Source organism: Coturnix japonica, chromosome 11, assembly GCF_054131305.1.
Source record: "Coturnix japonica strain WE chromosome 11, WE-NBRP24, whole genome shotgun sequence".
In the NCBI taxonomy this organism is placed as follows: domain Eukaryota; kingdom Metazoa; phylum Chordata; class Aves; order Galliformes; family Phasianidae; genus Coturnix; species Coturnix japonica.
In genome coordinates this window covers 21,493,373-21,504,986 of record NC_140673.1, presented here as the reverse complement: position 1 = coordinate 21,504,986, position 11,614 = coordinate 21,493,373, and the positions used below count along the sequence as shown (strand labels likewise).

At 52.2% G+C, this 11,614-nt stretch overlaps 1 protein-coding gene and 1 long non-coding RNA gene across 4 annotated transcripts; both read left to right on the top strand.

Annotated features, from left to right (window-relative positions):
* Positions 1 to 1,758: 1,758 nt before the first annotated feature.
* LOC146759058 (uncharacterized) lies at positions 1,759 to 2,335 on the top strand. Its single transcript, XR_014932830.1, has 2 exons — positions 1,759 to 2,053; positions 2,215 to 2,335. It is a non-coding gene; the product is annotated as an uncharacterized LOC146759058 (long non-coding RNA).
* An 835-nt stretch (positions 2,336 to 3,170) lies between these two features.
* On the top strand, positions 3,171 to 11,358 carry TAL1 (TAL bHLH transcription factor 1, erythroid differentiation factor). Of its 3 annotated transcripts, none has more exons than XR_014932828.1 (5): positions 3,171 to 3,317; positions 5,530 to 5,952; positions 6,460 to 6,551; positions 7,970 to 8,532; positions 8,832 to 10,075. XR_014932828.1 is itself a non-coding variant. In XM_015870519.2 (5 exons), coding segments are annotated over exons 2-5 (936 nt in total). In that variant the 5' UTR covers positions 3,180 to 3,317; positions 4,530 to 4,677; the 3' UTR covers positions 9,251 to 11,358. The 3 variants fall into 3 exon arrangements, 2 of the variants coding, with proteins under 2 accessions (XP_015726004.2, XP_015726005.2); XM_015870519.2 differs by lacking the exon at positions 7,970 to 8,532 and adding an exon at positions 4,530 to 4,679 and having other exon boundaries at positions 3,180 to 3,317; positions 8,832 to 11,358; XM_015870518.2 differs by lacking the exon at positions 7,970 to 8,532 and having other exon boundaries at positions 3,179 to 3,317; positions 8,832 to 11,358.
* The last annotated feature ends 256 nt before the right edge of the window (positions 11,359 to 11,614 follow it).

Below are 11,614 nucleotides of genomic sequence, written 5' to 3'. Positions count from 1 at the left end.
AAAAATTGTTTTACTTCTGTTCCTTATTAACATACAGATTAGTCTGTGAAAGCATTACGGTCTATTACTGAAATTGCTGTTACGGGATTATGGAAAAGGGCTGCTCCACAAGTTGAGGAATTCACTTATCAATTAACTGTTCCCTTTCTGTTAACAGTTTGACTCCTGCTTGGTGTTTTTTTTTTTCCCCTTAGGTATCACAGACACGTCTGTGCTTTCTTTCTTTCCCTGCTGGATGTCCCAGGTGCTCAGTGCTGGCTCTGACAGCTCTGCTTCCTTTGGCAAGTCCTAAGGCCGCAGCTCAGCGCTGTGTAACTCAGCTCCCTTCTGACCTCCTGGACTTGGAAATGAGGCAGCAGCAGTGGAAGCTGCGCTTTAATCCAGTTCCCACCATCCATAACATCCAAGCAGAGCTGAATGACAGCAGAGCCATCTGTTTTCATCCTGGCTCTGTGACATCAACACGCTTGGAGTTTCAAACAAAGTTTGTTCGGATCTGTGTTAATGATGGCATTGTCTCAATGCAAGTTCAGCCTCTGCTGCTGACCTTGTCTTTCCTGCTCACGGGATGTTAAACTAGAAATTAAAGCAACCCACACCGACGTCCCAGGTCTTTCCTGTTCAGATCCAAAGGACTACAGTAGTTAGTTGATGGTAGGTTTAAGAGCATAGCAATTGATAATTATAATTGATTATACTGGCAAGAGTGTTTTCTAACATCTACCACCTCTTAGGCCATAGTGAGCTAAAGAATTAGGTAAAATAATCCACTTGCTATTTCAGAGCAAAGCTTTGACTGCTTGGATATGGACCAGAAAACAGCAGCTTGCATTAAGCTGGGTCAGGATCCCATTCCTTTGCCATCAATGTCAATATCTGCTGCCTTGCAGGAGCTTTTACTTTCCTATGCTGGGAAGCAGGGAACCTGTCCTATGTCCTATGCTCCATTTCTGATGGCTCAGGTCCAGACTCACTGCCTGGCAGCCTCTTTTTCTGCTGAAGTAGTCAAAAAATAGTTAATGTTTTTTGGACGTTCCACTGGGATGAATGAGGCAATTCATACCTCCGAGCTATTGTTGTAGGGGTTTTGTTCTTTGTTTCCTATTGTAAAATGTCTGGAAACACAGGAAGATGACAGTTGTATTGGTTAATAGTTGGAAGACTTTCTTCAGCTGCTTGTGGGGCTCGAACCAATCTGAAAACAAAAGCCCAACTGCTTGCCCACAGCTCAGGACGGGGGTGTGGTGTTGCATTGAGTTATATCGTGTAATGCTGAATGGCAAATGGAGCGAGTGAGCTGTTAATTTACCAACCAACTAAATCAACCACCCTGCCCTGAAGCTGCATTTCCCTTCATGGTGCAGTGCTGAGCGACTGGAAGATGCTCAGTCTTGGAGCTGCAACCAGACTCATGCTGTGCTTTGTGGGGAGGGGGGCCAGCCCTATCCAAGGCTTTACAGTTCATAGAATGGCTTTGATAGGAAGGGACCTTGCTGATTACCCAATTCCAACCCCCTACTGTGGGCTGGTTGCCCATCATCAGCACAGGCCCATCCAACCTGTGCTAAATGCCTCCATGGTTTGGATACCCCCAGCTTCTCTATGCAGCCCTGTGCCCAACGAGGGTCCCTCGCAGCCACGTTGAATCATCTCCCACCCCTCCGAGGGGCTTCGGCTGGGGGCGTGCAGAAGATGCTCGCCTTCCTAATCTCCCCAGCCCAGCCCCGGCTGTTCTATCTTTAACACTTCCTGTTGGTTAGAGAAGCCGGCTTGAAAATGGTCGTGTTTCCTGGCTGGAGGCACGGCGGAGCTCTCCAGCGCTTCGTGACCGGCCCCTCCGCACGCATCAGCGCACGCACTGCCGGCATCGTGAGCGTAACGCGACCCGGGGGGCGAACATCTCCCACGGCCGCATCCAGAGAGGGAGGTTGAGAGGGGAAGGAGTGAAAGGAAGAATAACAGCTCCGGCATTTCCCAGCCCGAGCCCCGTGTGCGTGCAGGTGGCGGGGACACAATAGCGACCCGCACACCCCCAGCTCATCCCCGCCGGCAGGTGCGGCCGCTCCGCCCGACCCGTCCGACCCCTTTTCCCCCCGGGAATGGCTCGGAGAAGATCCACTCTCCCGTAGAGGGAATCGAGGCCCTTCCCGAGGCAGGTCCCGCCGTGATCCCAGCCTCCCCGTGCCATTTCTTTCGTAATTTCGTTGATTTTAGGGTTCCCCGATGGATCGAATATCGCTCTTTGCCGCCGTCTTTAGGACCGATGGACGTAGAGATAACGGATTGCACCCTGTGCCATCCCCATCTCTCCCCGCTTCATCCTCCGGGCAACGTGGGGAGGTGCCCTCATGCCCCTTTATCCACACCCCATACCCCAAAGCCCGCACGGGGAAGGCCGGCACCGTTCCCATTCCCCCGTTCCCATTCCCATCTTCTCACCCCCACGAGCCCCATCCCCCTTTCTCCACTTCCCCCCTGGGCCCGGCTCTGAGCTCACCCCACATCTCCCATCCCAAATTTCCCGAGGCCGAGCTGTGCCCGATCCCTCCCCATGCTCCAGTGGGGACTCTCAGCCACCCCAATCCAAACCCTAATTAAGGACACCCGCACTGCATCGGGGGGGGGGGGGGGGGATGAAGGCTGCGGATGGGACCAAAGCAACCCACACCCCTTCCCTCTCTTTCAGCATCCCCACCGATTTCTTTCGGCTCATTAAATTTAATTAAGAACGGAGAACATCTTCCATCAAAAAGAAAAAGAAAATAAAAAATAAATAAAGAAAGAATAAAAAGCAGAAAAAAAAACCCAACCCAAAAAACACCCAACAAAATAAAAAACAAAAAACCAGGGCCATAATAACCTCCGAGAGGACTAAAATAAAGGATCGCCATTCAGAGACTCGGGCAGAGCAGTGCAAGATTTTATTACTCCTTCTTTTTTTTCCCCTTCCTATTGCAGTGTCTTTTTAAGAGCATCTAAGCACACACACATAAAAAGCTAGAAGGCATTCCGGAGTTATTCCTATGCATATCCCTGCAATAATTTTCCGCTTTCCTTCGATAAAATTGCCAAATAATAATGAATCATTTCATAAATAATGGGTTTAGAAGCTTATCAGGGCAGGCGGGCCACTGCTGGGGCTTTATCTCTCTCGGCCACATTGCAGTAGTGTTCCGCTCTCCATACTAAATAGGAAACTGGACGTGATGTGGAATTAGAGCCTCCCCAGCTGAAGCCACCCCACATTACTACAAATATAGCCGCCATGCGTAGGCCACAAAATGGCTCCACTCACTTTTCCCAATGAAAAGCAAATGGTGAGTGGGGAGGGATCGGGCCCAGCAGCGGGATGGGGCTGGAGGGGGGCACGATGGAGGGGGTGCGGAGGGGGGATTTTGGGGGGCACGTAGGGGTCTTCTGCAGCCTGTTAAAGACAGGTGGAAGGGGGAAGAAAAGCCAAATGCGGCTTTTCCACGGTTGGGCTTTTTTTTTCTCTCTGTTGTTCTCCTTTGATTATGGGGGCGGGGGGGGGGGCTGAGGTTGTCTTTCCTTGCTAACCGACCCCCCTCTTTCTACTCTGGGTGCAGCTCCCACTATCGGGGCTCTGTGGGGAGATGAGGGGCGATGCGGGGAGATACACACTGCCCAGCCGGGGGGGGGGCCCGGCCTGAACCGACCGCCGATCGGCACATGGGGGTTTCTCCCCACCCCGTTCCCCATCCCTTTCTCTCTCCGTTTTGGGTGTAATTCTCCCCACCAAGGGCACAGGGAAAAGTGAGTGGCCGGGGTGGAAATTTTCTGCCCATCCACGGTCGCAAAACAAAAGGAGTTGGAAGCGCAGAACAGAACGGGCGGAGATTTAATGCCCCCCCCCCTCCATTTTTCTCCCTACAATTACCTCTAAACGAAACGAAAAAGCGGCGGATTTGGGGCGTTTTTGGGTTTATTTCGTTTTAACGAAAGAAAATAGAAAAACACCAAAGGAGAAGCCGGCGGGTTTATTCCGTTGTTTAACGAAGAGCAAAGCCCCCGCTCGGCATTTTGCTGCGGGGGGGGGCACGGCTCTCTCCTTCCTGTTGATCGCAGCGGGGCCGCTACGGGCGGACACCGGCCCCGGTCCTCCGCGCTGAGCTCCGCGGCTCCGGCAGCGGCCCCGCCGCTATTAGCGGCCCCATCGGAACGAACCAACCCCGACCCCATCCTAAATCTCCTTCCCGAGGAGACATCCTACAAAACCCCACCTAATTCAGCCCCAAAATATGCGTGTTTTTTTTTTCCCCTCTTTTTTTTTTTAAATTTTCTTTATTAATGTTTCCCCTAAATATATTATATTTCCCCCCAAATATACCAGCTTTCCCCTTAAATTTCTCATCCTTTTCCCCCCAAAGACACCACTTCTCCCCTCTCCTTATAACTACGGGCCGTGTGCCGGGGCTGTGCGCGGTGCCCCCGTCCCCTCGGTGCCATCCCCGTGTCCCCCAGACCCACCCTCTCTCTCCCTTTCTCTCCCCCCCTTCTCTTCCTCCCAGGCTTTAGCAGTTTTATCCCGATGCGGGTGTCCTTCCTCTCTGTAAAGTCGTAAGTACCTCGAGGTGGGAGGAGTAAATTCAGCCTGACACTGAGAGCGCTTTTGTTGAAACGGGAGAGACTCGCGGTGTCCCTACTTAAATATGACACATGTGAGTAATCTCTTCCTATACAATATGGGAATAGGCAATTAGATGCTCTTTCTGGAGGGCTGGCAGGGCGGGGGCAGGCGGTAAAGCTTTGGGTTGAACGGCTGATATTATTATGACTGTTATTATTATTATTACAGATGGAGAGGTGTGATCAAAATAATAATAATAATAATGATTTTCTCTGGGGTTGGATCAACCCAGAAATGATAATTATTGACCCAAAGCGAAGCAGCGGGGATGTCGGGAATGAGATTTGCACCGTTATTTATAGGGAGAAAAAAAGAAAAAAGAAAAAAGAAAGAAAGAGCGAAGAGGGCGGTGGGAGAAGGAGAAATAGTCGCGATAGCGCTGCCCGCCCTCGGCTCTGTCGCAATAGTTTCGTTATAGGGGAGAAAGAAGGGAGCGGGGCCGCAGACAATTGCCGTGCGCGGCCGCGGCTGCTCCGAGCCGGGGCCCCTTCCTCCTTCCTGCTGAGCTCATGGGGGTGCGGGGCTTTGTGTGAGCGTTTCTCCCCTCCATTGGGCAGCGCCTGGAGCTCGGTTTCCATGTTGAAAATTAATAACAATTATTCTAGTACGAATAAAGTAAAAAATCCCCCCTAATGGACCGGAATGTCCTCAAAACGGAGCGGGGAGAACCCTCGGCCTCCTTCTAGTTCCTTGCCCCTGTGGGTACGGTGTGTGTGTGTGGATGGGGGGGGTTCCAGGGTCATTGGTACAGGGGTACAAGGGAAGGGGGTTGGAGGTGTTTCTGCCGTGACGTCACGCCACCGCTGCGTGACATCACGCCGCAGAAGCGGGGGGACCCCCCTGTCGGGTTCGGGCCGCCCCGAGCGCTGCTCTCCCCGCAGGACGATGGACAGGCCGCCCGCCCCGCCGCCCCCCAGCAGTGACCCCCGCGATGCCCGCCGCCACGACCCCGAAGCGGAGCCCACGAGCGAGCCCGACAGCAGCCGAGGGGGCATGGAGCCTCCGGCCGAGCCCCAGCTGCTGCTCAACGGGGCGGCCAAAGAGGCGGGCCGACCCTCCCCCGGGCCCCCCGCCGCCGCCGTGCCCGTCATCGAGTTGGTTCGCCGGGGGGGCTCCTTGGACATAAAAAGCCGAGAGGCGGCGGGGGAGGCGATGCAGAGAGCGCCGGGATCCGAGCCGTGCCGAGCCGCCGAAGCTGCCTGCGAAGCCCGAATGGTGCAGCTGAGTCCCCCCGCACTGCCGCTGCAGCCCCCCGGCAGGGCGATGCTCTACAACCTGGGACAACCGCTGGGCACCATCGGCAGGTCCGTGCCTCCCCCCGGCCCCCACCGCGTCCCCGGGGTTGAGGGGGAAGGAGAAGAGGGAAGGGGGTTGTTTGGGGGGAAGGGGGTTGTTTGGGGGAAAGGGGTTTGGGGGAAAGGGGTTTGGGGGAGGGCTGAGTCATCGCCAAAAAAAAAAAAAAGGAAAAGAAAGGAAACTTTGCAAAGGAAGAAAGGGGGGAAGAAGAAAAAAGTGCAGAAGAACGGAACGAAAAACTGTCGTTCCTAGAGCTGGGGGGGAGAGGGAAAGCCTGGCAGAAATACCACGGGCAGAGCCGACATGGGGCGTTTCGCTGTGGTCCTGTAGTGGTGTATGGGCATAAGGGGCTGAGCTGTGCGGGGCTCCCGGAGCTCCCCTGCTCAGCCCCAGGGACGGTAAATGGCCCCACGGGCGCACGCCGGGCTCCTCTTACATCCTTCGTGGGCTGCGGGCTCCGTGAGCATCTCCCGAGCGGTCGGGGCCGCCTCACGCCGCTCTGCCTCTGTTTGCAGCGGGTTCTTCGGCGAGCCGGACTCCTTCTCCATGTACGGCAGCAATCGGGTGAAAAGGAGACCGTCGCCCTACGAGATGGAGATCACCGACGGTGAGTACGGGGAAAAGCCCGATGTGTGAAGGGGGAATACGGTGGGATGCAGTGGGTGCCCATTATTGGGGAAGGCACAACACACACAGCGTGGTTGGTGCCTTTGGGCACAGTGTGAGGAGCTGGTTGGGGGCAGCCGGCCCCACAGGTCCCTCTGAGATGAATAGAGGAAGGCACTGGGGCTGTGTTGAGGTGTGGGGTCCAATGGTGAGGATGGGTTGGTGATTTGGACTGGATGGTTTTGCAGTCATTCCCAACCTCAATGATTCTATGGCTATAGAAATAGACACTCTGTATTCTGCAAAGTGGGACAATATCTGATTACATCCACATTTTTGGCCCCAGGTGCGTACAGGTAGGGCCCAATCTTGCAGATCCCACCTCGTGTCAGTCTGCAGAATTAGGATCAGTTTTGAGGGGAGGAATACAAGTACTGGATGGACATGAAGACTCAGCACATGTCACCACTGCTGGGCTGTCCCTGTGCTCCTGGGGGCTCAGATAGTGAAGGCACACTGCGGGGGTATGCAGGGAACAGGGAGAGCACACAGTGATGGTGCCACCCTGTACAAAACACACACACACGTGGATATGGAGGTGTGGAAAAATATCTGAGAGGATATTCTGTCATTTTGGAAGCTCTTCTTCTTGCTGTTTTTTTCCTCAGATCTGTAATTAGGATAACAATTCAACCAGCATTGATCAACCCATTGATTGGAACAAAATCCAGGCATAACTTTGCAGCCAACTGCTTGGCTTCATTTGGGGGCTTCTTTATGAGAAACGAAGACCTTCCATTATAATACAGCTAAAGGGTATTTTAAATCTTTCCACTGCTTGACACACTTCACCCCGAACCCATTCTTTCTTCAATTCAGTTGCTGGCACTGATGTAAGAATCAATCATTGCAGTGGCTTCAGAATTTGTTCTATTCTTGATCTTGTTTGGGGAGGCAAATGGGCAGGTTGATGTTTGATTTCAGCATTTTATGAGGTGATGACTCTTAGTAGGCAGCTTCCTGTGAGTGAGATGTGTTGGAAGCCTGTGAAGATTGAGATCTTTGGATAATTAACATGATCCACATATTTTTTTTTCCTTATTCCCTTATGAGTGCTACAAGATGTTAAGCTGCACCTCCTAAATCCAGGGCTGTGTGCTCTGTTTTGTCCAGAAAGAGCATTTACGAGCAGGAATTGTCTTGCTGTAGGAGATGGCAGCATGTTGTCACTGCACTCAGCAGAGCCAGGCAGCTCTGTTGGCTGAGGTCCCTTTGATCCCCACAAGAGGAGAGATGGGGTGTGATAGGAATCCCACAGACCATCCTTTAGGGTGCAACTCATCAGTGTGTTAAGTGAAAAACTTTGCTTCTGAATTTGTGGTGATTTTCACTGCCTGTGATGTTCCCTATTCCTTCCAGCACAGTCATTCTCCCATAGTTTCTTGTGGTTGCTGTGTCCTTCCACTGCCAGTTAGTCCTGGATGTGAGGATGGAGGTGGCTGACGGCAGTGCCTCCTTCCACACACTGCTTTCTGTGGACCCAAGGACCTGCAGTCTTGACTTTACTTCTGGGCTGACTTCTGCTGTGGGTCTCTCTCAGCATTAAGGCAATGTCACCTCAAGCCATCAGGAGCTGCCTTGATGAGCTGAAAGGAGAACTGATAGAGGGAGAATGGATGATTGTATTCCTGAGCACAGGAACACCTCCTCTGTTACATGCCCTACCGGAATATGGCTGCTTTGTCTTCCTCCCACGGTCACCCTTCAGGCAAGGACTTCTACTGTGTGTTACACCAGGGCGAGTCCTGCTGCCCCACCACATGAAGCACCCAGAGAACTGGTGATCTCTGCCAGCTTCTGATCCCAGTGACATCAGGGCAGAAGGAAGATATTGGGATCTCAGAGCTGTTAAAGCCTCGGCTTATGCCTATTTCTTCTGTCCCAGTGATGTGACTTTTGGGATAGAAAAATAAAGCTATCTGGTGAGCTCCTTGGTTAGCTTCCTGCTAGTTCACTCCTGGTCCTGTGCCTTGATGATGGGACTAAAATAAATTGAGTAATTTGAGAAATGAGCAAATTATTAAATGACCAGGGAGGTGGTGGAGTTTCAAGAACCACGGAGACGAGGGACCGAGGGAAACGGTTAAGGACAGTTTTGGTGGTAGCTGGATGGTTGGACTGGGTGATCTCAGAGGTCTTTTCCGACCCTAATGATCCTGTGATGCTATGATTCTATGACCCGGTGGGCACTGCTAATAACTGTGTGCCATTGCAATTGCAGGTCCCCACACGAAGGTGGTCCGCCGTATTTTCACTAACAGCCGGGAGAGGTGGAGGCAACAGAACGTGAATGGAGCCTTCGCAGAGCTCCGCAAACTCATCCCCACGCATCCACCTGACAAAAAGCTGAGCAAGAATGAGATTTTGCGCCTGGCGATGAAATACATCAACTTCCTGGCCAAGCTGCTCAACGACCAGGAGGAGGAAGGAAACCAAAGGGGCAAAGTGAACAAAGACTCGGGGATAGTCCAGGAAGACCTCCTGCAGGACATGCTGTCTCCGAACTCCAGCTGTGGAAGCTCTTTGGATGGAGCAGCGAGCCCGGACAGCTTCACGGAGGAGCACGACACGCTCGACTCCAAGCACGCACGGAACCTGCACCATGCCATCCTCCCCGTTGAAGGCAGCGCACAGCGGTGATGACCCCAAATCGCTCCCCGAGCGCTCAGAGGGTTGCGAGACCCAAGCGGGTGGGATTTGGGACCTTTGGCTCCCCGTCTGCTCGGCCCATGTTGGCACTTTGGCCAACCGAATGGGACGGACGCTCGGTGTTTAGGTACGGGATCGTACGAAGAAGAAAAGCATTGAAGTCGTCTTCGTTGTACATACTGACTCTGAGGATGGGAGGGGAACGTGGCCAGCACCCCTCCAGCTTTCTGAGGGTTTTTTTGGGGGCTGCCTGAGGGTCGCTTCTCAAGTAGTCACGCGGCTGGGACATGAGGAATGAAGCATAGGGCTGTGGAGCACAAGCAACTGGTCCGAGCCATGCTCCCATTGACCAAGACCTTCTGACTGTATCTTTTTAATGAGGTGAAAATGCCCTCGGCAAAAGAACTATTAAAAGGATTAAGACTTTCTTTTTTTTCTCTCTCTTTCTCTCTCTCTTTTTTTTTTATTTTTTCCAATCGTTTTTGTCCCCTTTACTTTCCCTTCTTCCTAACGTTGGATTGTTTGGGGTGTTGTATTTATGATGTGAGGTTCCTTCTGTTCAATGCCGTCATGCAGTATCCACTGAACATAAAGGTACATAGGGTGTTCTGTGCTCCCCGCTGCCCCCTGAACTCCCAACCCTGTGCTGTAACACAGTGGGTGAAGTCCTACAGTGGTGTCCTTAAGTTTCCCCTGAGGTTTCTCATAGGGCTGAGCTTCTCTCAAGGAAGATGAAACTCAGAGATGGTTCAGGAGAGAAAAGTTGACTAGCAATGCCTCCCCTTGAACCAGGGGCTTTATTTGAATGGAAAAGAAGAAAGCGAAAGAAATTAACGATGCATCAACAGTTTGTGTGTACATAGGGTTATAAAAGGGTTTCGGTGGTATGCTTTGAGTTTTTTGTTGTGTGAAAGTGGTGGTGGTAGTGCATCCCTGCAAGTGCTCACAAGCTGGATGCAATTAGACAGTAGGAGGCCCTTGATTGGCAGGGGCTGGTAGGAGCCGCAGCCTTGCTGTATCTCCTGGCATGGGGTGAGTGCTAAGAGCACTGATGGGATCACCCTGAGAGCTTAGGGGCTGCAGTGCTGGTTTGGGGCCACGCGTCAGTGCTATGTGGTTCCTCTGTTTCAAACCATGTGCAGAGGCTCCAAGGCAAAGAAATCACTGCATTACACCACAATCCAAACATGTCCTTCGGAAGGGAGAAAGCCTTTGAGCTTGGTTTTAGGGCCTCTTGTAAATAATAGGCTGAGACTTTTCTCAGCATGGAGCAGGTGCATTAGGTGCCCAAGCCAGGGCTTTGAGCCCAGCCCCAGATTCTCAGAAACCAACAGTATCCCCCTGTGTGTAGTGGGGAGAAGGAGGACAATGAACCCTCCTGATTCCAGGGATAGCTTAAGTGAAGGGGTTACCATGGGGCAATGCTGAACACGAGGGGCTGCTGTAGACACCGGTGTCACTGGGGATGGGCAGGGGGTGGTGACCTGGGGAGAGGGGGGTCTCATTCACTTTTTTGTCAAATTATTTCAAGAAAAAAAACACCAACACTCTGAGATTCCTCATCCCCCAGAATTCTGGTTGTTTTATTATTATTATTATTATTATTTCTCCCTTTTTGGTAGCTGAACAGTTGGCCAATGGTACAACCTCCTCAGTCCCCACACGCACATCTGCCCATAGCACGCTGCCGTCCTCCCGGGGTATGTACAGTTGTCCTTTAATCGTGATTGAATGGTACATTTCCCCCACCCACCTTCCCTCCTGCCTGCTTCACGTCTCCGTGTGTGGAACATCGCCCCGGTTCTGTTTCGAGCAGCGCTGCCTCTCAGCATCGTACAGTGTGATTGAATCCTATCTCCTCCATTATTTTCTCCTCCAGCCCCATCCCTCTCTTTGCTGCCCTCCCTTTGGCTTTCTGCTTTTTCTTTGACCCTTTTTTTTCCAGCAGAAACAAAGTAACCAGACCCAGGTACCCTGGCTCTCGACCCACTGTGGATGTGCTATTTAGAAAACACATTTGTTGTAATGTGTGTGTACATATAAATATATATATATAATGAATATATCAAGAATATTTCTAAATAAAGTTTTACAAAGCAGCCTCCGCTCGCTTTCCTTTCTTCCCTCCCCCCCTTACACCCATTGGCATTTCAGCTCTGTGCCCAGCTGGGAAAAGCTGCCAACAGCCAGCAGATCCCTTGCAAAACCATTTCCCCATCCTGAAAGCAGGAAGGAAGTGTTGGTATGGAGCAATCCCTTGTGTTGGGCGGGTGCCTGGGCACCATCACCCACTGTCTGCATGTCCCCAGAGGTCCCCCAGTGGTGGTCTTGTCCCCCTTGGGGGCTGCTGGGGGC